Source organism: Aspergillus candidus (genome assembly GCF_002847045.1).
Source record: "Aspergillus candidus strain CBS 102.13 unplaced genomic scaffold BDW47scaffold_33, whole genome shotgun sequence".
Classification (NCBI taxonomy): domain Eukaryota; kingdom Fungi; phylum Ascomycota; class Eurotiomycetes; order Eurotiales; family Aspergillaceae; genus Aspergillus; species Aspergillus candidus.
The window spans coordinates 134,761-158,118 of NW_020194038.1; the positions used below are offsets into that span (position 1 = coordinate 134,761).

At 54.0% G+C, this 23,358-nt stretch overlaps 10 protein-coding genes across 10 annotated transcripts; 3 read left to right on the forward strand and 7 right to left on the reverse strand.

Annotated features, from left to right (window-relative positions):
* Positions 1-214: 214 nt before the first annotated feature.
* BDW47DRAFT_47355 (DNA-protein crosslink repair co-factor UBX5) lies at positions 215-2,302 on the reverse strand. The gene is made up of 2 exons (XM_024819112.1): positions 1,430-2,302; positions 215-1,363 (listed from the first exon to the last, which is right to left on the reverse strand). The coding sequence occupies exons 1-2, from the start codon at positions 1,899-1,901 to the stop codon at positions 282-284; spliced, it is 1,554 nt and encodes a 517-aa protein (XP_024670657.1). The 5' UTR covers positions 1,902-2,302; the 3' UTR covers positions 215-281.
* Positions 2,303-2,305: 3 nt separating this feature from the next.
* On the forward strand, positions 2,306-4,859 carry BDW47DRAFT_47362 (AAA family ATPase CDC6). Its single transcript, XM_024819113.1, has 3 exons — positions 2,306-2,704; positions 2,779-3,045; positions 3,095-4,859. Exons 1-3 carry the CDS (start codon positions 2,653-2,655, stop codon positions 4,681-4,683), a joined length of 1,908 nt encoding a protein of 635 aa, XP_024670658.1. The 5' UTR covers positions 2,306-2,652; the 3' UTR covers positions 4,684-4,859.
* A 349-nt stretch (positions 4,860-5,208) lies between these two features.
* On the reverse strand, positions 5,209-9,267 carry BDW47DRAFT_108207 (GTPase-activating protein RGD2). Its single transcript, XM_024813184.1, has 5 exons — positions 8,538-9,267; positions 7,316-8,465; positions 7,159-7,254; positions 6,919-7,104; positions 5,209-6,859 (listed from the first exon to the last, which is right to left on the reverse strand). The coding sequence occupies exons 1-5, from the start codon at positions 8,763-8,765 to the stop codon at positions 5,865-5,867; spliced, it is 2,655 nt and encodes an 884-aa protein (XP_024670659.1). The 5' UTR covers positions 8,766-9,267; the 3' UTR covers positions 5,209-5,864.
* A 985-nt stretch (positions 9,268-10,252) lies between these two features.
* BDW47DRAFT_47384 (amino acid permease GAP1) lies at positions 10,253-12,456 on the reverse strand. The gene is made up of 3 exons (XM_024819114.1): positions 11,935-12,456; positions 11,417-11,834; positions 10,253-11,358 (listed from the first exon to the last, which is right to left on the reverse strand). The coding sequence occupies exons 1-3, from the start codon at positions 12,212-12,214 to the stop codon at positions 10,296-10,298; spliced, it is 1,761 nt and encodes a 586-aa protein (XP_024670660.1). The 5' UTR covers positions 12,215-12,456; the 3' UTR covers positions 10,253-10,295.
* A 754-nt stretch (positions 12,457-13,210) lies between these two features.
* BDW47DRAFT_108211 (RNA-binding protein LSM5) lies at positions 13,211-14,938 on the reverse strand. The gene is made up of 7 exons (XM_024813185.1): positions 14,768-14,938; positions 14,267-14,715; positions 14,148-14,204; positions 14,056-14,094; positions 13,967-13,994; positions 13,828-13,891; positions 13,211-13,755 (listed from the first exon to the last, which is right to left on the reverse strand). The coding sequence occupies exons 2-7, from the start codon at positions 14,289-14,291 to the stop codon at positions 13,717-13,719; spliced, it is 252 nt and encodes an 83-aa protein (XP_024670661.1). The 5' UTR covers positions 14,292-14,715; positions 14,768-14,938; the 3' UTR covers positions 13,211-13,716.
* BDW47DRAFT_127023 (3'-5' exonuclease) lies at positions 14,833-15,987 on the forward strand (the record flags this gene model as incomplete). The annotated part of the gene is made up of 3 exons (XM_024816659.1): positions 14,833-14,854; positions 15,047-15,718; positions 15,782-15,987. The coding sequence occupies 3 exons, from the start codon at positions 14,833-14,835 to the stop codon at positions 15,985-15,987; spliced, it is 900 nt and encodes a 299-aa protein (XP_024670662.1).
* A 322-nt stretch (positions 15,988-16,309) lies between these two features.
* pex10 (ubiquitin-protein ligase peroxin 10) lies at positions 16,310-17,635 on the reverse strand. The gene has a single exon (XM_024813186.1). The coding sequence runs from the start codon at positions 17,515-17,517 to the stop codon at positions 16,387-16,389; it is 1,131 nt and encodes a 376-aa protein (XP_024670663.1). The 5' UTR covers positions 17,518-17,635; the 3' UTR covers positions 16,310-16,386.
* A 224-nt stretch (positions 17,636-17,859) lies between these two features.
* On the forward strand, positions 17,860-19,843 carry BDW47DRAFT_47430 (EXS domain-containing protein). Its single transcript, XM_024819116.1, has 5 exons — positions 17,860-18,166; positions 18,229-18,278; positions 18,346-19,031; positions 19,084-19,397; positions 19,453-19,843. Exons 1-5 carry the CDS (start codon positions 18,082-18,084, stop codon positions 19,524-19,526), a joined length of 1,209 nt encoding a protein of 402 aa, XP_024670664.1. The 5' UTR covers positions 17,860-18,081; the 3' UTR covers positions 19,527-19,843.
* A 1-nt stretch (position 19,844) lies between these two features.
* Positions 19,845-21,489, reverse strand: BDW47DRAFT_47431 (uncharacterized protein). Its single transcript, XM_024819117.1, has one exon. The coding sequence runs from the start codon at positions 21,393-21,395 to the stop codon at positions 20,259-20,261; it is 1,137 nt and encodes a 378-aa protein (XP_024670665.1). The 5' UTR covers positions 21,396-21,489; the 3' UTR covers positions 19,845-20,258.
* Positions 21,490-21,959: 470 nt separating this feature from the next.
* Positions 21,960-23,257, reverse strand: BDW47DRAFT_108215 (Ac45/VOA1 transmembrane domain-containing protein). Its single transcript, XM_024813187.1, has 5 exons — positions 23,095-23,257; positions 22,719-23,017; positions 22,553-22,657; positions 22,263-22,499; positions 21,960-22,207 (listed from the first exon to the last, which is right to left on the reverse strand). The coding sequence occupies exons 1-5, from the start codon at positions 23,187-23,189 to the stop codon at positions 22,068-22,070; spliced, it is 876 nt and encodes a 291-aa protein (XP_024670666.1). The 5' UTR covers positions 23,190-23,257; the 3' UTR covers positions 21,960-22,067.
* Between the last annotated feature and the right edge of the window lie 101 nt (positions 23,258-23,358).

Here is a 23,358-nt window from a genome sequence, read left to right on the forward strand (position 1 = left end):
ACAAACACATCTCTCATCGGAACAAGAAAAAAGTCAAGAGGAGCTGGGAAGGGAGGAAGGAAGGAGAAAGGAAGGAGACAGAAAGGAAGGGATGACAAAGTAAAGAGGATTGAATGTCAAGTTCCAAAGGAAAAGCGTCAATGGTGAGACAAGGGTGCATGCCCAGTCCCTCCCCCCCTTCTTGCGTGGGGCCCTAGCATATCATGGAAAAGCCTCCGATCCAACGCCCTTGCCAAATGCAAAATCGAGGTCCTGGAGAAACGCCAGAAGAGGTAGGCTCCTTATTCCTCCACGTAACCGATCATCACTGTGCCATTCTTCAGGCCAGCATCGGCCACGCTCTGCTCCAAGGAGTCGAATAGGTTGTGACCCATGGCGTTGAGCTCGAATTCCACCCCGGCCTTCTCCGGCAAGGGCGGCTCGGCCTTGAGCCACTCGTAGATTCTGCGGACCGGATCGCCGAGGGCAAACCGCCGGATGACCCGCCCGGAGGGATGGCGGAACTGGATGCGAGTGGTCGTGGCCGGATCGGCCGGCGGCTCGGTGTGGGGGCGATCGCTGGCGATGGATGCGAAGGGCGACGGCTCTTCCCCGGCGCCCGCTTCCTCCATGCCGACGTCGTCCGTGCCCGGGTCCTTGCCCTTGCCTTTGACATCTCCTGTGCTGCGAGTCAGTTCGTCAGGATCTTCCGCCCGCGGACCCTGGGTCGCGGCCTCTGCCCCCAGACTGTTCCGCATGGCCATCTCCAGCATCTCCTCCTCGGTCATCGCGTCGATGCTCTTCTCTTTCTTCTCGGGCTTGCGTTTCGCCACCGGGTTCCGCACATTGTGGTTCAAACTGTAGCGGTCGAGGAATTCGTGGAGCTGCATCAGAAAATCGGCCGTCTTGACCACCGGAGCCCCCGACCAGACCTTCATCTGCTCGCCTGTCCGCGGGTCGACGATGGCAATATGGGGGTAATTGTCTGACACGTCGCTGCCTTGGAAGTAGTACTGCAGATAAGGAGCCGCTCGGGGGTCGTCCTTGGAATACTGCAAGAAGAGGAAATGCTCTCGGATCGTGTCTCTCACCCCCGCATCCTTCCAGAGGTCGCGGTTCAACACCTGGCAGTCAAAAATGGAGGAATCTTGGATGTTGACCAGCAACCACTTCTCCTTTTCGCGACCCTCGTCGCGAGCCACATCCCACGGGAGGCGGGAGATGATCTCGAATGGTGGTCGGTACATCTCCGCCAACATTGTAGATTTGTTCGACGAGTCCGAAGCGCCCCCTGTCGCTGCGGACAAAGTTTCACGGTGTCTTGCATCGTCCTCCTCATTCCATATCGATGACGTGTCTCTCTGGTTGAAGATACCCGGTCGTCCTAGAAGGCAGTTCCGTCAGTTTCGGAAGCTTGGTCAAACAAGGGGAGAGACAGGGATATACGGACCGGCCCGTTGATGGTGCGCACGCAGGTGGCCCATGATACTAGTAGGCATATCGCCATCATCATAATCCGCCCCCGGTCCCACCAGTGTCTCCGTCGTGCGAGCCATCGGCGCACGCACATCGTCGGGGTTCTCATGGCCTGGCGCACCATACATCTCTTCTTGGAGGCGACGGGCCATCGCAGCATCGTCCTCGAATGCGGTGTCGTGGGCGGGCTGGTTCCGCGGGGTCGATCGGGATTCATCGACCGTGACGTCGTCGTCGGAGTCCACATGCTGAAATCCGGTATTGCGGGGGGGACTGTGCGGGGCTGCTGCAGGACTTTCCTCCTCGGTCAACGGAGCGCCGCCATTCTCAAAGTACAACTGCATGGCTTGCTCAATGTTGAAGTCGGCCAGCTGCAGGTACTGAGTGGCCAACCCCGGGTTTGACCCGGTGATCTCAGTAAACTGAGCCACCACGTCGGTGTCCATGGTGGATCGATCAATGACAAGCGGATTAGGACGAGGCAGAAACAGGCGCTAGATAGAAGGAATCTGCAGACCCTTGGCAGGTATGGGTAAGAGATGGGATCGCGAGGGTGTATGTAGCAGAGGCAGGAAGGAGAGTTATAATGGTCGATCAATCAATGGCAATACCGATAAAAGGTGAAGCTCGGTGATGCAAACAGCTGCAAACTTGGACCTTCTTAGCGTAGAAAAGCAGCTGCCTCATTCACTTCAGAACAGTGATGGTTTTAATATTAGACCCGATGACGATATAGAAACCCAGTACAGGGGGTATAGAACAAAGCAATGTCCTCGAGTGATCGGAAATGGGGAAGAATAGGTGAAAGACTGTTACGTCGACAGACCAGAAGTATAAGGTCACGACGGTAAGGCAGTGACGCACCACTTGATGCCTTCCAATGGGGATCGGCAGATCTGATTCTCCGATAACGTGCTTATGTCATCATTTTCTGCAGGTCTGAATCACGTGGACACCAAGCCCTGTTAGGGCTAAATCAGGAAACGCGACGCGCCCGCGCGACGCGTCCAGCCCAGGCAATTAAACCGGGTTGGGACCTCAGGCACATAGCTGAACCTGGACTATTGATATAACCTCCCCTGCCTGGATTCCTCCCTATATTGACGATCACTCTTTATTTCCTCTCTCCTTCTCTCTTTCCCGCTATCTCCTTCTCCCAGTTCCTTCCTGCTGTCGAGAATCCCCCTAATAGACATTATGGCTGCCGTCGTCCTGGGCAAGCGCCAACGGGGAATCATTGAAAGTGAAGGTACGATATGACAGCCAATGCCTTATCTTCACATCTTGTTAGTGGACCTTTATACTGACATAAATTATGCAAAGGTCCAAGTCTACCTTTGCGTAGTGGGAGCAAACGGGGACGCACACAACCCCCTCGTGTGATCCGCGAAGACAGCGCCTCGCCGGCACCACCGTCACGCCAACTCCGATCCAGAACACGCAACGGCACGACACCGCAACAGGAGAATGAGCCTGTTGTCAAGGAAATTAGCGCCAAGGATGCGCGCACCACGCGTGATTCGGCCGAAGTCGAGAGCGGATCGCCTCGGAAAGTCAACGCCCAGCTCCGGGCCTCGAAATCAGTCAACGGTAAGCCATCAGTTGCAAGGTATGGTCAGTCGGATACTAATCGACGCAGATGAGAATTCCAAGCCTGTTGAGGTGAAGACGCCCTCGAAGTCGCGGTTTCGCGATGCCCTAGAGTCCCCCCCTACTACACCCAAGCATCGAGTTCAAATCGGGAACAAGTCCCTGACCCCACGAACGCCACGACAAATTTCGGCCCCATCCACGAACCACACTATCTATACGAGCGCGAAACAATTATTTGCGCGCGGCGCAACTTCCGGTCGACTGGTTGGGCGGGACGCGGAACGGGCGAAGTTGCGGTCGTTCATCGAGGACGCCGTCGCATCGCGCAAGGGAGGCTGTCTATATGTCAGTGGTCCTCCGGGGACTGGGAAAAGCGCCATGGTCCACGAGCTGTGCCAGGAAATCGACTTGACGTCGGTCAAAGTGACGCATATCAACTGTGCGAGTATGCGCAGCGCCCGCGATGTTTACAGCAAGCTCCTCGAGGACTTCAGCGAGGATCAGCAGATCTTCAGGAAGAGTGAGGCGGAGCGGGTGAAGGGGATGTTTCTGCCGGACGAGTCGAAGCAAGACGATATCTTCCTGGTCTCGCTCGACGAAATCGACCACCTTCTGACTGCGGACGCCGGAGTTCTCCAATCCCTGTTTGAGTGGTCGCTGCACAGCAAGTCGAAACTGATCCTCGTCGGAATCGCGAACGCTCTCGACCTGACCGATCGGTCATTGCCACAATTGAAAGCGAAGAACCTCAAACCTCGACTCCTCGCATTCTTGCCGTACAATGCCAGTCAAATCGCGAATGTTATCATTAACCGCCTCCGCTCTCTGCTCTCAGCGGGCGAAACCGATGATGCGAACTTCGTACCGTTTATCCAACCTGCAGCCATCCAATTATGCTCTAAAAAGGTCGCCTCGCAGACGGGCGATCTCCGCAAAGCCTTCGAGCTCGTCAAACGCGCCATCGACCTCATCGAGCACGAAACCCTACAGCGCCTCGAAAAGCAAAACGCCACCTCCGACGCTCCCTCGAACTCGATCCTAGTCGAAAACAACAACCTCTCCTGCCCCGCCAAATCCAAACAAAACCCCACCTCAAAATACACCAACATCACAGCCCCCCGAGCAAGCATCGCCCACGTCGCCCGCATCACATCATCCGCCTTCGGCCAAGGCACCATCCAAAGACTTCAAGGCCTCAACCTGCAACAAAAAGCCGCCATCTGCGCGCTCATCGCACTAGACCGCAAACGCCGAGAAGGCGAGTTCCCCAGCACGCCGTCGAAATCCAAGAACGCCCCACCAACAGTCAAGCAGGTCTTCGACACCTACTGCACCCTCTGCCGAAAGGACAACATCCTCCACCCCCTCACAGCAACCGAATTCAAAGACGTCCTCAGCAACCTCGAAACCCTCGGCTTAGTCGGAGAATACCAGGGCCGAGGCCGAGGTGGCACCGTGTCAGGTGGCTCGGACCTCCGCCGCACGCCGTCCAAGTCAGGCGGGCCTCTAACGCCTAGCAAAGCTCTCGACGAGCAGGGTCTCGTGTGCTTTGTTTCGCAGCGAGAGATTGAGGGCCAGATCGCTGGTGCGGGGGAGGGCATTCTACGGAGGCTGCTGTTGGGTCAGGGGTTGTAATATCACCATGCATATTTGTACAGTCTATTGTACGGATTATTGATGTTTGAGTTGGTATCTGCTATCTGTTCTTTGGATACGATACCGTTTGCATCTATTTCTTTTTTCCAGCGTTAAGCATGGCGTGTATGTTGTATTGGTCAAGGTTACAGGTTACAGCATTACAAGGTTATACTATACTTAGTTACCAATAAACAACAAATACAAATGATAATCATCAGTTATAAGAATTACCAAAAACCAAGAACCCATGAGAAGCTATCCATACAAAGAGAAAATGAAATAAGAACAAGAATAGTAAAAAGATAGTAAAAAGATAGTAAAAAGATTGGAACACTTCTTCAGCCGTATATCTTGGCAACCGCGAGGTAAGGTTGCAATATCGCTAGAATTGATGATAGATCGATCGATAGACAGAGAGATAAATGCTATACAACTAACAAACTACACAACTATCCACGCTCAAGCTATCTAAACTCTAGAGCCAGAACCGAAAACCAATCACAGACACATAGATACACAAACCCGCGAAAAGGGCGTTCGTTCGATACGTAGACAGACACGTATGCATACATACACAAAATGATAGGAATCAATCAATATAGGTAGGTAAATGTAGTATATGGTTGTAAAGATACATAGCGGTTGGCATCGGGTATGGATATGGATAACAGAGTTTGGGTCGGTGGTGGGGGGGTGATAATAATGGACAGCAGGGTTAGATGATAATAATAATCCAAAGGATGAGGAGTGCGGGACGCTTTACAGCCTGATTTTGAGTACAAGGTTGGTTTGTTGGGGAGAGGAAAAAATCAAACGAAATGAATCAATCAAATAGACAAGACAAGACAAGCAAGCAAGTAAGCAAAACACCATTATCTATCTTGTGCGGCGTGCGCACATTACTTCCAAGCCGGCTGGAAGTTTGTGCCCAAGGGCTGACTGACTGCCAAAAATAAAACAATAACAAGGAAACCCGGTTGGTGGTTTATACCCAAGCTCACTTTTAAAATAGATACATGTATGCACCATGTCAGCTGGTCGAGCGCGTGGTAGTCAGGACATGGGTCCGTCTGTAGTGCCATAACGGTCTGCATTTTGCGCACCTTGCGTCCGCTCAATCAGGAGATGACATGGCATGGCATGGATGCAGTGGCCGAAGCGTGACAGCCGGTTCGTATCTAATCGTCCATGGGCTTGTCTTCCAGGGTGACTCCCTTTGGTTCGCTGGTGGCGATGCTGCTTCGCTTGCTGTCTGTTCCGGCGTCGCTGGGGAAGCTGGAAATGCTGCCCAGGCCGGGCTTGCGGGTGAACACGGTCCGCGGGGTGGACGAGCGCCTTTCAGACTCGGGAAGTGACGGCGTGGGTGTAGGCGTGGGCGAGTCGTCGGACGTATTGGCCGGCGGGGGGCTGGACGCGCCGAAGGGACTTCCGTTGCTGCCGGCTGACGCCGGAGACTCCGTCAGGGAACCATTGGTGCCGATGGGCTCGGCCGCGTTGATGTCCACGGTCGTCAGCTGCTCCGGTTCTTCAGTCGGGGAGCCGTTGCGGATCGGAACCTCCAGGCTGTTGCGGGAGGTGACTGTGGTGCGTCGTTCGGTGGGACTCGCCACGTTGATCGGGAAGCGCTTGGTTTCCGAGGGGCCACTAGAACGATCCCGTCGGTGCTTGCGGGGGGGTGCTGCAGGGCTGTGGGCGCGACTGCGGTCCACGATGGCGCGGTTCCGAGCCTCCATGGCCGCGCGGCGGTTACTCTCGTCGGTGCTCACGGCACGGGGGCGGTGGTTGTTGCTGGCGGTGGTGGTTGCCGCGCTTCCGAGGATAGTCGACTGGCGCTTTAACTCGCCAAAGATGGTATCCTTGTGGGCGAACAGGTCGCGGATTAGGCGGTAGCTGTGGCGCTCGTTCATCGTGAGGCTGCTCTCCGTGCGGGGTCGAAGCACGCAGGGGGACAGGGCTTGGGCCAGCGAGGAAACGTAGCCTTCGTCGGCGGAAGTCAAATCAATCAATCGTGTAAAGTGAGTCATAATGGCATCAAGCGTGGCAATGTTGTTGAGGCGTAGCTGTCCGAGGGTGCTCTGCAGGACCTTGATCCGTCCTTCCTCCGTGGTCTCGTGGGCCGTGGTGGAATAGATCGTCTTAACGATGTCGTAGACCTGGGAGGAAACAAGGGAATCTAAAATATCATTAGCGAGGGATGTTCCACTCCAGATGGTTTTTTGAGTCTCGACGAACCGGGCAACTCGAGAAGGTACAGTTTCAGCACGCTGGCCGCAACGGGAACCTCGAACTTCTCTAAGACATCGCGATAGTCCGCAGTACTATTGTTCAAGGCGTTGCGGAGGTGGTGGGTTGCAGCCAACGGAACGTTGTACAGCCAGATTCCGCGGCGGGCCTCATCACCCTCGAGTTCGGGATAGCCTGCATGGTGCATTAGAACAGGGTTCCTTCTGGAAGGGCTGTTGATTCTCTTACGGTTGTCCAAGAAGGTCAAGATAGTGGTCACGAGGATGGGAACGCGCTTGCGGTCAGCCCGCGCTCTCGCCTCGAGGTCGACGCCGAAATTTTGATCTATAATGTAGAGAGATTGTCAGCTTCTACCATCACCCAACCATCTGCAAGCGGACCATACCTTCGACAGAGCCGTAATAGTTCTCATACGCCTGCACACGGGGCACAAAACCGCCGGTGCGGTAGTTTTCAAGGAGATACCTCAGATCGCCGAGAGGTTGGATGGTCTCCTGGTATAGCATCATGTGATCCACGGTGCTCTGCAGATTCGGGATCACATTGCTGATGGCACCAGAGAAGTCCAGAACGACAGCCTTGATCGCCTTGAGACGGTCCAACTCGCACTGCTCCATGAACTGCAGGTTTTCGACGATTTCCTGCTCGAGCTTGCACCGGATGAAATCCAGCTTCTTCACGGCACTCTTGTAGCGTTCGTCCGCCTCGCGGGCCTCCCGGCGCAGCTTCTCCGCCGGGGTCTCGTTCGGGTAGGGGTTGTTGAGAGGGTTCCAGCCCGCCAGCATTTCCGAGACCGAGGCGATTGGGGATTCACTGCCGTCTTCGCTCGAGGCCGCTGAGGAGACGCGCATCAGAGGCTTCTTCTTCTCGGGAACGCCGGTGATCTGGAACACTTTGGGGCGCCACTGGTAGCGCATCTTGGAACTGTTCGCAAACGTACTCCCCATGTTCCCGACCAAACGGAGGAGGCCGTTGTCGACCATGTCCTGTCCGATCTTCTCGGCGTAGGTGATGCTGGTGCCGTTCATAAACTGCTGCGTGTATTCCACGATGTCCGCGCCGCTCGAGGTGTTCTGGTAGACACCAAGGATGGGCACCTTGATCTCGCCGATCTTGATGTTGTCCAACATGTGGGTCAGGAGAGTCTTGAGGTCCTCGGGTGAGTACACTCGGTCCCCAATCTCCAGCGGCTCTTCTTCCTCCTGCGCCTGGTCATCCGGCAGGACAATCTTGGGGGGCGGCTTGGCTTGCGGGCTGATTTCGGGGGCCTGGAACGCGAGCTTGTTCTCCTCCTCCAGGTCCTCAACGACGCGACACTTGTTGAAATAATGGCTGCGCAGCTTCTTGACCAGTTCGACCTGCTTCGTGTGTTCCTTGATTCGCGCTTGGAGATCGTCGTGGGAGTGTTCGATGCGAGCCTCGTGCTGGTTGCACCAGCGGCGAAACGGGTTGACGACCAGCTCCCGGATGTTGGATGCGATCTTCTGGTGATTCTTGGCTGATTCGACCATTTCAGTGCGTACGCCTTCGTAGGCCTGAAAATAACTTCTGTCAGTGGCCTAAGATCTCTTTCCTAGCACACACAGAGCGGGGGGGGAACGACCCACCTTCCTCACACTGGCCCCATCATCCTTTCCAAACCCCGTCGATATGCGATCGACACTCGGCGCGATATCCCCGAGTTTGACCCCATATTGGTCCTCAGCATCCGCACGCATAGAAGCAATCGTGAGGATTTGCTTATTCTCAGCAACCCCCTGCTGCAGCTTCCCGTACAGCACCCCGAGACCGGTGGCATAGTCCGGGGTCCAGAAGGAATCGGCAAATCCAGGCATCGCGACGGGCGGAGTCTCACAGAAACCAGAGGGTTGAAATCAGATTGCACGCGGAATATCAAGAAACCAGGGCCGATCTATCACTCCCCAAAAGAAAGGCAAAAACGAGGTACAGAAGGAAATAAGAATGACTCGGTCAACCAAGTTCTCCCCCGCAAAGAAAGGCAAAATTCCCCCAGAACCACAAATCAAATTGAAGGGAGGGTTATAGAAAAGAGTAGCGGCGTTGTTTCCTGTTGAGACCCAAATCTAGACGAACAAAGAGCGACTAGGGCGATTTTCACGACGGTCTCCAACACGGTGCTGGGAAATCTCTTGCAGTCCAAGGCGGCTCTCCCGCATTGACCGGTTGGCCGGGACCTTGGGTCGGGTTGGAACGCGAAGGCGGGTAAAGATAAGAGTGACGAAGGAAGAGAAGCAGGAGTCCGGCGGTAGGAGATGTTGAACGGACGAGCGAGAGAGGGTGTGGAGGGGGAAGGACCGGTAAGGCGTTGTTGAGGAGAAAGATAGATAGGATCAGGGGGAGAAGGAAGAAGAAGAGGAGAAGGTTCAGTTTCTCTCAGCTGGTCTGGCTTTCTTGTTCGCCGACCGAGATCTGAGGATGGACAACAAGGCACCAATAAGTTGCGGTGTAATATTACATGACGGTATTTCGGAGCATTGAAGCAGTACGTCTTCCTTACCGCGGTACCTGAATAGTCAGGAGACGGGAATCGTCCGCCTGACGGACGGACAGCCACTCCCGAGGTGCTGTGTACCTGGAGTCCGGCGTAATTTATCGATCTTCCAGTATCATTGTAACAGTGTGACAGGTAATGATACGGTTTCCCGTTCTGAAACTTGACGGTTGCCGCCTCAGCCTCACGTGTCTCCGCTCTGGCTATTTTTGGCCTTATTATTTCAGCGTCTAGACTAGTAGACGACCTCTCTTTCACCCATCTATACAAGGATATCCTACTGCTCATCCCCTTATTTCTCCGGAGGAATTCACTCCAAATATACGATCGATCAATGCAGATGGAGACAAGGAAGTAAGGGTCGCGGGAAATCCTCCGAGTGTTTCATACATGAATGACCGTCACACTAGCCCGCTCGCCTGGGTGCTAGTTCAATAGGGGCCGATCTTCCTAGATCGACGGCCCCCTCCACGTTGATGATATAAATAACTGTTCTAGAAGATGCGACCTACGCTTGGCAAGGAATCTTGGATAGCAGGGTCTCCCCGGCTCCCGGGCGATTGGCTACGGGATACGCGGTGCGATGGACGATGGCGATCGGTGATCCTTGGTTTTTATGCAGAGTAATTGTACAGGGCGTGGCGGAGATGGCATTAACCTCGCCTGTGCCGACAAGAGACGGATGCAAACTAGTCATCATGATAATGGTAATGAGATTGAAGAAAAGGAAAGAAAGAAAAAAGCGACATGGAAACAGGGGGCACTGAGATCATGAAAACATGGGAAATGGGAATAGCATCGGAAAGGAAGAGGGAGAAGACCCGTCGGACTATGCGTACAGACTATGACACGTCTAGCAGAACAGCTTGTAGAATTTCTTCCACGCCGGCCAGCTGGCCTGCTCCGCCCGTTCCTGGTCAATCAGGTACTGAATGTCCAGATCACGACGGCCGGTCTGCAGGTCCATGTCCCGGGACCGGAGGAATGGAGTCTTGTACCAGAGCTTGTAGGGGATGTAGAAGGCCAGGACCACCGGTGCCGCCAGGTAGACGGCAAAGAAGTTGTATGCCAATTCCGACGGAGTCTTTTCGGCATAACCGACGGGGGCAAAGCCGACCCAGAACTGGGCGACCAGGACGAGGCAGTTGAACCCGAACCCGATCCAGGAGCCGACGAGCCCTGGCTGCGAGGTGAAGGCCAGTTCCTTGAGGCTGTGGCCTTGAACCTTCCAGGCGCGGCGGAAGCGGATGTGGGCCAGACAGACCGAGCCCCACGTGAGGACGGACGACAAGCCCGAGATGGCCATCATCCACTCAAAGGCGACCTCCTGTTTGCTGGAGGCAGACAAGAACCCCAGCAGGCCCAGAGCGGAGGAGACGCAGATGGCCCAGAGCGGGCGACCCTGGCGATCGATGTAGGCCAGGAACTGGGGGGCCTGTCGCTGTTCGGCCAGGGCCGCCAGGGTTCGGGACGAGCCGTAGACGGATGCGTTTCCGACGGACAGGACGGCGATCATGATGACCACGTTCATGATGGATGGGAGGGCCTGGATCCCCGCATTCTCGATGGCAATGACGAAGGGGGAGGCTTTGGCATCCGCGCTCGACGAGCCATTCATCAGTCGCCGGTCATTGGACGGGACCAGCAGGCCCACCAAGGTGAGCGACACCACGTAGAAGAGTGAGATCCGCCAGAACACTTGCTTGGTCGCTCCGGGAAGGGACTTGCGCGGATTCGTAGTCTCGGCCGCAGCCAGACCGACCAGCTCCGTCCCCGCAAAAGCAAAGGCGGCGTTGACGAAGACACTGCAGAGGCCCTTGAAGCCGTTGTTGAAAGCGCCGGGGTCGTGCCAGAACTTGCCGCCAATGTAACCGCCCTCCGGACCGCCTCCGCAGTTCAGAATGATGCCCAAGATGCTATCTCCTGTCAGCTTACCCCTTATCCCCGGATCGCAGGATCACGAGGGTAACTTACATGAATCCAATCACCGCCACGACCTTGATGAGAGAAAAGACGAACTCCGCCTCTCCGTACCCTCGGACGCCAAACAGATTGATGGACACGATCAACGTCCAGAAGATGGCCACCCACGCTGCATTGGATATGTCGGACTCCCAAAAGTCGACCGTAATGGAAGCTGCGACAATCTCCAGCGGCAACACGACGAGCCATTGGAGGGCATAATTCCAGCCCATGGCAAAGCCCCATGCCGGGTCAATGAAGCGAGTAGAGTAGTGCGCGAACGAGCCCGCCACGGGGAAGAGGACGGCCATCTCACCCAGGGCATGGACGGTACAGTACAACATGCAACCGATCAGGATATAGGCGATCAACAGGGAAGCTGGACCACCGGTGGCCAAGACCTTGCCGGATCCGACAAACAAACCGGTACCTAGAGGCAACTCATCAGTATGGAGCGCTTACGGTCTACAAGCGAGAGAAAGATCGAAAGAAAAGAAAAAGAAAAAAAAAAAAAAAGACAGGTATGATACCAATAGAACCACCGATAGCAATCATCTGCAGATGACGACCCTTCAACTTGCGCTGCAAGGGAGAAGCAGCCGTCTTCTGCGCCGCATGTTCGATATCAAAGGACTTTCCGTCCCCAGAAGATCTCACAGAGACATGGGCGTTGGGATCTCTCTTGAAGCTGTCAATGATGCGCCTGCCGAGACCCGCCTTGGTCGCTACCGCTTCCCCGTGCACCGGTGTCGCGTCCGGAGACGGAGGAAGCTTATCTCTGGCGGGTCCAATCTCGTCTTTCTCCATCATGACGGTTGGATCTCGAAGAACTGGAATTCAACGAAACTGCGCTCCAGCCAGCAGCTTGAAAATGCCGTTTAGTATGCAGTTCAAATAAAACAGAGACAACACTGGAAAGGGGGAAAATAGGAAAGATGACACACGAGACCAGGGGGACTAGACGGGAGGGGGGGAGAGAAACATGGGACAAATGACCAGTGACAAGGGGAACCGGAGTGAAATAGTAGGCCGATTCAGATGGTGACTAGTCCCAAACTGAAGCAAACCCAAACAGCGCCGCAGTTGTCTGGAAATACTACTCTGAACAAGCCAAGGAAATGAGGGACAGCCGCGACCCCGTATTTGAAGGATTGGGAGAGGCGGGCGTAGAAGGAATAGGTCGGACCATATCAAATCAAATTCAATTCGACGCACGAACCCCTGCGACCTAGAATGCCCAAGTACTTTGAATCCTTTAAATAATTCGCCACCCCAGAGAAAGTAAAGAAAGAAAAATGGGAAGTAGAGACAGGGAAGAGGGCCATGGGACAACGCTTAATCGCGGGCTAGGAGAGAAACGGAGTCACCGACTTTGGATTAGAATAGTGTTTATGGCTGATAAGCTGGGGTTGGCGGAAGACCAACGGACCAAGAACAAGGGAAGCGGGGGTGGAGAGGAAAGACAGACCACGATCGTTAAGAGTCAATCCAGTCAGAGCAGAGCAACCCGTCGGTTAGCGCTGCATCCCAATCTAGATCCATGTCTTTTATGATGCCTCGATATCACGTCTCCATCCAATGACATGGCCAGTTGGCAGTCGACGCTTATCGGATGGTCGTTCTCGCTGGGTCATCGTCGGTCTGGTGGCTGAAATGGCGTTGTCAACCTTTTCCTTTCCTGGTAACTTCAATCTTTCTGGTCTTTTCTTTTGATTAGGTTTGGTTTTTAATTCCCATCACTTGATTTGACTTGATTTGAGGAGTTCGTTCCACCAACAAATCTTGTCTCCAAATTCTTCCTCTATAGGACAGGGCTTGAATCCTCCGACACCCGGTCTGCTACCCCCAGAATCCATCATGGCCACCATGACTGAATTGTGAAATCATGAACCTAGTCATGGTCGATCGAAAGAGGCTGGGAGGTTCCCTGGCACACCACCAAAATCAAATATAATCTCCGTGTACGACGTAGGAGAGTTCGGTGGTATAACATGTCAGTGGCGTACGTTTCGCAGCTTCATCCCTTCCGTGCAGCAACAAGGTTACCTTGCGTGGCTTTCCATCTCGGCCAGATCAATTTCCAATCCCACCTCCGGGCGTCGATTGGTCTTGCTGGTCCCACTCCAGTCCTCATGACCTGGGGAAAGCAAAGGAAGAAGAGCAATAGGGTGTTTGGACAAGTCTGGTCTTTTTCGCCTTACAAGAGTTCTATGTGACATTACTTAACGGTCGTATGCAGAGATTATTCTTTTTTCTTCCTTTTTTTTAATTTTTGGTTTTTGTGTTTGGCAGAAGAACGAGGATATCATCAATTAGGAACCACCAACGGGGCCTTCCCCACCCGGGATCAACTGCACCGACAGGTTAGAATCTAGAGAGAGAGAGATCTCCGGACATGATCCTGGTGAATGGTGCCTACTTACCATGCAGACGTTGTTGCCATTAAGCAGGATCTTGGGCAGCTTAACCTGAGCGCCAGAGTAATCACTATATCAGTTAGCCAATGTGTCAGTGCCAACACGATGGTCTCTTCATTAATATCATGAAACTAGGATAGCTTACAATTCCGTCACATCTTCCAATACCATGTCTGGTCCAGATCAGCCTGCGTTCCTGTCGCATTTCCGGAAAGGGAAGTCGACTCTACTTACTGACGTAGTCATCAAAGCCCAACAAAGTACCGGCAAATTCTGTCGACGGTCAGCTTTCAATAACTTCTTCAATGCAGATACAAAGGGCCTACCCTTGTCATTCTTCATGATCACCCAGATCCTCGATCCAACGCACTTGTCGATCAACTCTGCCATGGCGATTAGCGAGCCCGTCCCTCATGCACGAACAAATCAACCATTGCAACCTTACCGAGGGGCAGAAGCTGGGACGCCATCTTGTTTGGGGATGGTGTGCAGAGGCAGAAATCTAGAGGGCGTTCCAATGCAGACGAGACCAGATCCTGCGTGAGATGGAACTAATCTGGGATGACATAGATGGAGGATCCTCTGATGATTGCGAGTCCACCGTCCACCGCGGACAAAACTCTTGGCGCCTCGGGTCATCATCCCTCCGCCCCGATTGTCAATACGCTCCACCGCCTGGCTTTGTTTCTTCATGGTTGATAGATATCTACTTGTTTACAATAGTCACTGCTGTGTCAATTATCGAATTATTTCTATTAATCTATACAGGAGGAGTGATTGCAGGGTATGCTTTAGTGCTACTACATGGATATCTCGTATTTTCCAACCCATAGCCTCCCGCGATTACCAAATATATAACGCCTACTTCATCTCTATACATCCATGGAGATAAATAAGGTCGGTGACTTCACCCTCGTCTTTCATACGTGTGTGACTAATGAAAGTTCAGCCAACTTCAGAATCATATTTTCTCTCCATAGCCAGTGGACTGTCTGGCGCATCATACCAAACATGACCTCAAAGATGCTGTTTGGTAAGCCCAGGATACTCGGTGCCTTAGGCAGAGCCATAGGATCCCGTGGCCCTCTATGCCACCTTCGGTCTTACGCCGGGATACCTCGACCTGGAATTCAGGACCTCAAACAATGGACGAGCTCTCGCATATCTGAACCCAGGCAGTTACGCGGTTTCGCGTCCACTACCCAATCCACTATCGAACTTATAGAAACCCCCAAGAGGCGCCGGCAATCAACACCCTCGTTTGCTGGTAACAAGGCGCAATCCAACGGGGCCAGAAGTCCGGTGGCAGAGCAACGGCCTGGCCCCTCCTCACCCAAATATTGGAGCCATAGCCAGTATAAAGACTCTGACGGAAAGAACATCACCGTGCATTACTGCAGGACTTTGAAAAGCACCGAAGAAGTAGCGCGGTACTTCCTGGACGACAAGGTAGTGGGCCTCGACCTAGAATGGAAAGCCCAGGCCTCCGCCTCAGACACCATCCAAAACAACATGTCGCTCATCCAAATCGCTAACAAAGAGCGCATCGCCCTATTTCACCTTGCGCTCTTCCAGCCTGCAAAAAGCATCGATGACCTCGTTGCCCCGTCTCTCCGGCGGATTATACAGTCGCCTGACATCACCAAAGTAGGCGTGTCCATAAAAGCAGACTGTACTCGTCTTCGGAAGTTCCTAGGCATCAACGCCCGCGGCATCTTCGAGCTCAGCCATCTGTATAAGCTGGTCAAGTACTGCCATTCCAACCCGGCGCTGATCAATAAACGACTGGTCAATCTGAGTGATCAAGTACTGGAACATTTTGGACTACCCCTGCAGAAAGACGACGACATCCGGTGCGGCGACTGGACCAATCCGTTGAACTACCGTCAAGTCCAATGTAAGACCCAAACAGCTCTGTCGCGGAAAAGGAAGACACACTGACAACACACCCCTTGGATAGACGCTGCGTCCGATCCCTACGCTTGTTTGTCTCTGTTCTACACGATGGACACCAAACGGCAAGCCCTGGACCCCACACCTCCTCTCCCAGCGCACGCGGAGCTCGATCTTCCTATCCGTATCGTGCACGAAACGCCCGTGACGACCGAGCCGGAGGATGTACAAGTCATCGACCCTGCTGAAAACCAGGGGAATCTCACCAAGTGATCCCCGGATGGTCGGGCTCATTTCACCTGACTCGCTCGGCCCGGCACCGCACACGGAGCCTGCACTCACCCACCTCACTCTGAGCATACAGCGAGCTCTTACTATGGCTATCCTACCCAAGGCGAGGCTCACTCGGATTCTGTGGACGCCCTTGTAGAACAGATACACCGTGGTATCCACCACAACCGCTCGCACAAACAAACACGACGGAACGTCAACTCGACAAACTGTACATTATGGGAAAAGGATTGGTTCAAGGCGTTCTATTGCATGGTTCTAAGAAAGAAAGGGTATATGTATATGTAGAGACATAGGAGCTTATGTACATGCATGCATCTGAAGAATGGAACAAACCGGAACAGGGAACAACATGCTGTTTTCGTGATCGTAGATAGAAACCTACCCCCGTAGAGGCAGTACCTTAGAGAGCAGCACGTCCTGCCGACAGAGCGGACACTCGGGTTTTTCGCGAACCCAGTCCCGAACACAGACCCAGCAGAAGACATGGCCGCATGTCGTGACGCTGGGGTCCTTGAACGACTCCAGACACAACGTGCATTTGCTTTGCTGGCCCTCGGGGATCCACGGGACGGCCTTGGAGTCTTCCTCTAGGTCGTAGCGGGCCGTGTTGGCAGGGAGGAGCGGAAGCGCGGAGGGGTGCTCAATCGAGCGGCCCAGGGTGTCATCCTTGCCGTTCGGACCACCCGCGGCAGAAGACTCAAGCTCCCGGTCTTCTTGCTGGAAACTGTCGCCGACTCGCCGAATGTGCAGGATGCTCTGGACTGCGATCTGCAGGACCAGCAGCACGCCGAGGACTTCGTATCCGACGCGTTGCTCGTCGTCCTCGACCTTCTTGGTGAAGACGTACCGAAGGCCCCAGAACCGTTTCGCGAGGTGGTAGTATGAGCCCGAGAAGTAGAAGGTTGCGATGTTGAGGGCGTAGATGGGAGAAAGGGACGTGATGGAATCGAGGTGCTCGAGGATGTACTTTTGAATGCGGAGCTTTGTGAAAAGCGGTCGGGATTTCGACGGTCCTCCTTTCGTCGATTTGGACGCCTCGTGTTGCTGCTGGGCTTTGAATTGCTGCCGTGCGATGCTGCGCTCTAGCTTGGCGCGTAACCGCTGTCGGAAGCCCGGGAGGATTCGCTGCAGGGACCAGGGCACCATTATGCTGCTGAGGATATAGCCCGCCCGTCGGGCGATGGATGGAAGGCGAAGCGTGTCATCTTCGAGCTGCACCAGGTCGCAGTATTCCTCTCCGAGGGTGCGGTTGCCGACTAGGGTTGTTAGGGAGAAATACAGGATCTCGGTCAGGTTCTTGATGGACTCGGAATGGGCGTGCGCGTATCGGGCGCCGCGGAGAGAGCGGGCTATAGACTGCGCTTGGTTGAACAGACTGGCTGTGGTGAAGACATCCTTTTCGTGCGATCGGATGATGTCTGGGGAGGTTGCGAAGGGATAGAAGTAGGCCGAGGGACTGGGAGCTGCGGGCGCGCTGGGTGCCGACAGTGAGAGGTCTTCGTCCGCCATGATAGTATCTGACCGATGCAAGGAGACTATAGATGGCGATGATTAGAATGATCAGAATATGTGTCTGTGAGACAGTCAGATCTTTGATGTGCTCTGTGGTGAGGTTCGCATTGTTCCCCGTACTTCTCAAACGTCTTTCCCCGGACGGCGGGCGAGCAGTCCGAGATGCCTCGGTCCATGGGCACGTGACTAGATCACATTATGTCACGTGGAGGATGCAAGTACGGCCTCAGGATCATCAAGCTCACCGCTATCATCACCGCCCACCGGATGCGGCCAGAAAGTCCAGACGGGCCTCTTTTCGGTCTTTGGGAAAGGTGGACTTCTTTCTGGATAGATTCAGGAACGAAAAGCACGTCTTTTCGACTCGGTCAATACCCTCACTTCTAGTCTCTCCTTTCTCTTAGAGTCTTGCTATTCTCTGCTGTTCTTGTGGTTCTTTGTCTTGACTGGTGTTTATTGATTGAACCGATCTGGTACTCTTATCTTATCCCCCACCTCTCCTCCCCTACTCCGATATTAAAAGAATCGATCACCTCCTCGGTGCCGTCTCCTCGATGGAACATGGGACCTGATCAGCATGCTCAATTGGATGACTTCGGTCTAGCCTTTCCATTCCCTTATCGGGTTGCGGCGCTTCTGCTCGCTGGTATGATTTGCACTCCTTGAGTTCCATGTTGTCTTCCGTCCTGATTGGTATTGATTTGATAGGCTTTTGGGGATGGGGCGTCAATCTGAAATATCTCTTGAGTTATAATGTCGTAGGTGTTCCCTCTGACCACCTATTTGACCCCTTATGTGGCTGTCTGTTGACTGACGGCTCGCTAGGATCTCGCCTCGTTGATCCGATACCCTCCCCGGCAAGCGTCGCACCAAGAGCCACATCACACCTCCGCCTTCCGTCTAGCGACAGTTCTTTCCGTGCCCCTGGGACTTTCGTTTCTCTTTTTCTCGATTACGACGCGCGGTACGGTGGAACAGGTTGAGAGGCTGGACATTATTCCGCAATCCTACTTCGTGATTGCGTTATTCCTTCTGATATTACCGGTCAATCCCGTTTCGCGCTCGGGACGGCGCCGCTTTCTCCTGACTCTGAAACGGATCAGTATTGGCGGTCTGGCGGAAACGCAAGATGGCAAGTTCGGAGATGTTCTCTTGGCGGATGCATTGACCAGCTACGCCAAGGTTCTGGCGGACCTGTACGTTACGTTCTGCATGTTCTTCACGGGGGGCATCTCGAGTACGTCCCAGCCAGATCGGATGTGTGGGAAGGACTACATCGTTCCCACCATCATCGCTATTCCGAGTGTAATCCGACTCCGACAATGTTTGACCGAATATCTACGTGCCCGACGAGCTGGCCTCAGCCGGGAGAACAGCAAGGCCAACCAGCATCTGGCCAACGCGCTGAAATACTCCAGTGCCTTTCCCGTCATTATCCTTGCTGCCAAGGTCAGGAACTACAACCCAATGGAGTTCTATGAAATTAGTGAGATAGGGGTTTCACGTATACTGTAAGTCCTCACAACACGCAACCCCTCCATCCACAACTAACCCGAGTCCTAGGCACTTCTTCGCTTTGATCAATTCGTCCTACAGCTTTTATTGGGATATCACGAAGGACTGGGACCTGACTCTCTTCACCTCGGCGCGGGCAGATCCTGACCACCCGTTCGGCCTGCGCCGCCACCGTTACTTTTCGGACCGACAGTACTATTCGGCCATCGTCATAGATTTCTTCATTCGTTTCTCCTGGCTTTCTAAATTCGTAACCGGCCTGACCTGGCTCAGCGAGAAGGAATCTGGCATCTTCATCTTGCTATCTTTGGAAGTCGCACGCCGCTGGATGTGGGTGTTCCTCCGGTCAGAAGCCGAGCTGAGTACGTCGTCCCAGCACTTATCCAATATACTTGCATTACTAACATATTGTCATAGTCCGCAACAGCCGGGGCCCGGTCCCCGATGACATTCGCCTAGGCGAAATCAACGGCAAGCTGGACGCGGATTAAATTATTTTAATCAGGGGACAGAGAACCCTTCGCACGGTATCCGTCCCAACTCGCGTCCTGTTACACCAGCGACGCGATCTATTCTCTCGCATAGGAAGAGCCTGGATCTTGCTGCTTTCTATGCCCGTTATTACTACACTTTACAATTCTACGTCTATCTGTGTATCAACTTGTTGGAATTTGGATTTGCTATTAGATATACTAGCGATTTTTACGCTGGAAGGATGGATGAGGGTGGGCTATATCTTCGCATTTGTATTATTATTATGACTACCTATTAACAGGCGCGTTGCCGGAGTTGATCTGTACAATATTGGTCTCCTTCCGACACGCCCTTTTTTTTTCTCTCTGGACTTTTCCGACTTTCTCTTGATTGTAGAAGAAATGGCGCGTAGTTAACTGGTATCTAGATACACCCATAGCTAGCTGTTGCTGTAGACAGTAGGTTGATTGATTGCTTCATTGATTGATCAAGGTGAAGTGGGGGGAACGCCATGCTGGGATGTATATATCACACAAGAGAGTCAATCCCACACAAAAAGAGTATGTGTGTATGCACTTCAATGCTTTATCAACGGATTAAATCAAAGATTAGTTAAATGCAAAAGGACTAAACAAGAACCAGGAAGCTAGGATGGGTAAGAAAACAACCAGTCAATCCATAAACCGTACATCGATCGTTCCTCGTAGCAAAGAAGAAAAGAAGAAAGAAGTAAAGCGAGTAGCCGCGTGTCAACCCCGATATCGCTTGTTCTGGTTTCTTTGCGGTGCGTGGTTCTCGAAGAGGTCTTCTAGGTATGCGCTGGGTGTTCGACCCTGTGGTGCGGACGAGAGGTTGACGTCGCTGGTCGAGGAGCCGTAGTAGGGTGCTTGTGGGCCGCTGGGTGGGTGCTGGGGCTGCGTCGGCGTCCCTGGCGGGCTGGGCCCTGATTTTGTCCGCGTGTAGCCTTGCGATTGGGGTCCTATTCCGGGGAGGTCGGAGAAGTGCGTGTGGTGGCCACCGCCGCCGCTGCCACTCCCGCCTGCGGTGGCATTTCCGGCTGCGTAGTACCCTGCGGGGAGGTAGTTCGATGCTCGATTGCCGCTGCTCTGCATTCCTGCTGTTGGGGAGAAGAAGAGGCCGCTGCTGGAGCTGGGGACCTTGGAGGATCGTTGGTGCATGTGGCTGGAGCGTTTGTTGCCGCTCATTTTCTCGAGAGATACGGGCGCGACGGGGCCTTGGGGACGGACTGTGGACCTCTTTCGCCGGGACCGGAGGAGTCCTTTGCTTTCAGAGGAGTGTATCAGGGCTGCCTGGCGGACGGACCGGTTGACCGACCAGGCGACCATGCCGCGCCAGGCTAGAACTGCGAACCCGAGGAAACCTAGGACGGCGCCGACGGCGATGAAGACTGTGCCCTCGGGCGTGTTGGACTTTTGCATGTACGGCGCGTCTGCCGTCGGGGGAACTGTGACTTCTGGGTGATCGGCTGCCTTGGAAGTGGAGGTCTTCTCGGACGAAGAGGTAGTCTCAGTCTCAGACGTGGTCGACTCGGAGTCCGTCGTGGTCTTCGACTCCGACTCCGACTCCTTGGTACTTGTCGGTTTCGAGTCTGTCGTTTTCTCTTCCGTCTTGGTCTCTTCAGTGGTTTTTTCTTCGCTAGAGGTCTCTTTGCTCGTGGGCTCTTCCGTAGCTGTTTCTTCCGCAGGTTCTTTCGCAGTCTCCTTGGTTTCAGGCGGCGCGACGTCCGTAGTCGCAGCGTCGGGATTATCAGCAGCAGTCTTATCTTGCGCAACAGCCGAGACCGCACACAGAGCGATCACCAAGACCACGAGGAGCATCCACGACGATCGCCGGCCCCCCGTGCGGCGCGCGGGGAATAAAATCATGGCGGAATGCAGATACAGGAATGATCCGATAGCGCAGCTCTCAGGCTATAGAACAAACAACGAATGGGGCGATGATGATCTGATCTGGAACGGGAACGACCGTCAAGGCATCAGTGCTGCCTCTATCCGTATGCGATATGTTCGAATGATATGTTCCGTATGGTCTATCTGCATGAATTTCTCAAGCGATGGTAGGCGTCTCCTGGTCGATAAGAGTACTCCGCAGCTGTAAGCGTGGATCTCTCCGATCTGAGGCTCCACCCAAACACCGGGTCAACAATGCAGGAATCGATCTCGGGGTAACGACCGGTTCACCCCGCAAAGAGAGACAAGGCTGTGTATGCAGCGACTAAAGAAGGAGCAGTAGAGAATGTAGATCGGCTGTCAGGATCAGCCGTCAGAGACCAGAGAGAAAAAGCGCAGGCGAATCTGAGACGGTCGAGTCCCTGAGAGTCACGGGGGGCTTTTGGCGGGCGTTGCCTCATTGGGTTGGTCTCGTTGCCCCGTGCCAGGTCACGTGGTGGGCACCATTATTACTGTGTCTATAGGTGGAATCTGGACGGATGCAATAATCACACTTAATAGCATAATACAAGGATAGTCGCCAACATGAATCAACAAGGTGTATCATAGCATAAGTAACATCTCCCCCCCCCCAGATAAGTTCATCAATCACTGCTGCTTCTTTTGCACCGTAGCCGACGTGTCCTTCTCAAACGCCGCATAGGGGACCTGCAGACTCAGGAGAGCGCTGAGACCAACGTAGAAAATAGCCAGGAACAAGAAGGTCGCCATGAATCCCATGAAGATACCTGCGGATGTTAGTCTGATCATCATCAAGGTCAGGATGTGGGCCATGCGACGCACCGGGAGTGAAGTATTGGTATTCCTGGAACAACGAGCTGTTGGACGCAGGCTGTTCCCGACGAGAATGTGCCGAGTAGTCCCGCTTCAAGTCCATGTGGACGGGATCTTGGTAGGATCCGTGGTTCGATTGAGACATGCCGTGAGTGGGCTCTTCGAACTCCCTCGGCGAGGTGACGTAGAGGATCGTGTACTTCTTTGACGACGGGATCCGCTCGACGACGTCCGACAGAAGACCATCTACACTGATATCAGTATGTCTCTAGCGGGGATGGGATGATCGGATCGCATACCGTTGTCGGAGAGCTGCTGCGCGCGATCCGACCCCAGGGAAAGATTGGGAAAGTCCACCAGGATCACACGAGGCTCAGCCCCGAAATCAGAGGGATACGATCCCGCTACACAGTCCAATTAGCAAGACCCTCAAGAAGAACAAGCTCCCCAGCAGACAAAACTCACAAGAACCATCCACGACAGTCGTCTGCGCCCCACACTCCTTCTCCAGCACGTCCTGGATCTGCTTGGCCTCCAACGCCCCCACCACCTCACTGACAATCATCTTCGACGAGATATCCCGGTCTTTGCCCGTCATCTTCGCGCCGAGGCGAGGGGCAGCGTTGCGCTTGGAGAAGTCGGTGCTGTGGACCCCCGGTTGAGAAGCGAGGACATAGTAATCGGAGGGGCAGCCACGGAGGGCCGAGGAAAGGTCATCGAGCAGGTCCGTCGCGCTCTTGAGGTTTGCGGGTTGCGTAAGGATTCTATTAGGCCGGTTAGCAATCCCGCGACTACCTGACTAACTACTGGCGGCCATGGACTGATTAGCGGGACAACGTACTCAGAGGTCGAGGCAAGGAAGAAAGGAGAGGAGTCTCGGAAGGCGTTGGCGGTTGCTGCTGCCAGAGCGAGCAGGGAGAGACCTCGTAGATGCATGATTATGTGGGAATCGACCGCTGGTCTAACAGAGTCGAGTGGAGGATAGTCTGGGGAGAGGAGAGAGGTCGATAGTGAAGGATGATGATGCCGCAGCTACTAAAGGTATTACTACGGCTGGCGGTTTGTCGGGGCCGCCGTTTGGACCACTTGATTGGCCGGCGGTCTC

What these genes read in the sequence shown, in the direction of transcription:
- BDW47DRAFT_47355 (XM_024819112.1), bottom strand. Translation starts at nt 1,901, where the DNA reads ATGGACACCGACGTGGTGGCTCAGTTTACTGAGATCACCGGGTCAAAC. An exon ending in TGCGCACCATCAACGGGCCG is followed by an intron (nt 1,364 to 1,429) that starts GTCCGTATATCC and finishes ACTGCCTTCTAG; the next exon opens with GACGACCGGGTATCTTCAAC.
- BDW47DRAFT_108207 (XM_024813184.1), bottom strand. Translation starts at nt 8,765, where the DNA reads ATGCCTGGATTTGCCGATTCCTTCTGGACCCCGGACTATGCCACCGGT. An exon ending in CTATTACGGCTCTGTCGAAG is followed by an intron (nt 7,255 to 7,315) that starts GTATGGTCCGCT and finishes TCTACATTATAG; the next exon opens with ATCAAAATTTCGGCGTCGAC. An exon ending in GTACCTTCTCGAGTTGCCCG is followed by an intron (nt 6,860 to 6,918) that starts GTTCGTCGAGAC and finishes ATGATATTTTAG; the next exon opens with ATTCCCTTGTTTCCTCCCAG.
- BDW47DRAFT_108215 (XM_024813187.1), bottom strand. Translation starts at nt 23,189, where the DNA reads ATGCATCTACGAGGTCTCTCCCTGCTCGCTCTGGCAGCAGCAACCGCC. An exon ending in TTCCTTGCCTCGACCTCTGA is followed by an intron (nt 23,018 to 23,094) that starts GTACGTTGTCCC and finishes CCGGCCTAATAG; the next exon opens with AATCCTTACGCAACCCGCAA. An exon ending in GACTGTCGTGGATGGTTCTT is followed by an intron (nt 22,658 to 22,718) that starts GTGAGTTTTGTC and finishes TGGACTGTGTAG; the next exon opens with CGGGATCGTATCCCTCTGAT.
- BDW47DRAFT_47362 (XM_024819113.1), top strand. Translation starts at nt 2,653, where the DNA reads ATGGCTGCCGTCGTCCTGGGCAAGCGCCAACGGGGAATCATTGAAAGT. An exon ending in GGGAATCATTGAAAGTGAAG is followed by an intron (nt 2,705 to 2,778) that starts GTACGATATGAC and finishes AATTATGCAAAG; the next exon opens with GTCCAAGTCTACCTTTGCGT. An exon ending in GGCCTCGAAATCAGTCAACG is followed by an intron (nt 3,046 to 3,094) that starts GTAAGCCATCAG and finishes TAATCGACGCAG; the next exon opens with ATGAGAATTCCAAGCCTGTT.
- BDW47DRAFT_47384 (XM_024819114.1), bottom strand. Translation starts at nt 12,214, where the DNA reads ATGATGGAGAAAGACGAGATTGGACCCGCCAGAGATAAGCTTCCTCCG. An exon ending in TGCTATCGGTGGTTCTATTG is followed by an intron (nt 11,835 to 11,934) that starts GTATCATACCTG and finishes AGTTGCCTCTAG; the next exon opens with GTACCGGTTTGTTTGTCGGA. An exon ending in GTGGCGGTGATTGGATTCAT is followed by an intron (nt 11,359 to 11,416) that starts GTAAGTTACCCT and finishes GACAGGAGATAG; the next exon opens with CATCTTGGGCATCATTCTGA.
- pex10 (XM_024813186.1), bottom strand. Translation starts at nt 17,517, where the DNA reads ATGGCGGACGAAGACCTCTCACTGTCGGCACCCAGCGCGCCCGCAGCT.
- BDW47DRAFT_108211 (XM_024813185.1), bottom strand. Translation starts at nt 14,291, where the DNA reads ATGGCGTCCCAGCTTCTGCCCCTCG. An exon ending in GTCCCAGCTTCTGCCCCTCG is followed by an intron (nt 14,205 to 14,266) that starts GTAAGGTTGCAA and finishes TCGCCATGGCAG; the next exon opens with AGTTGATCGACAAGTGCGTT. An exon ending in GATCATGAAGAATGACAAGG is followed by an intron (nt 14,095 to 14,147) that starts GTAGGCCCTTTG and finishes GACCGTCGACAG; the next exon opens with AATTTGCCGGTACTTTGTTG.
- BDW47DRAFT_47430 (XM_024819116.1), top strand. Translation starts at nt 18,082, where the DNA reads ATGGGACCTGATCAGCATGCTCAATTGGATGACTTCGGTCTAGCCTTT. An exon ending in ATAGGGGTTTCACGTATACT is followed by an intron (nt 19,032 to 19,083) that starts GTAAGTCCTCAC and finishes CCCGAGTCCTAG; the next exon opens with GCACTTCTTCGCTTTGATCA. An exon ending in CCGGTCAGAAGCCGAGCTGA is followed by an intron (nt 19,398 to 19,452) that starts GTACGTCGTCCC and finishes ATATTGTCATAG; the next exon opens with TCCGCAACAGCCGGGGCCCG.
- BDW47DRAFT_47431 (XM_024819117.1), bottom strand. Translation starts at nt 21,395, where the DNA reads ATGATTTTATTCCCCGCGCGCCGCACGGGGGGCCGGCGATCGTCGTGG.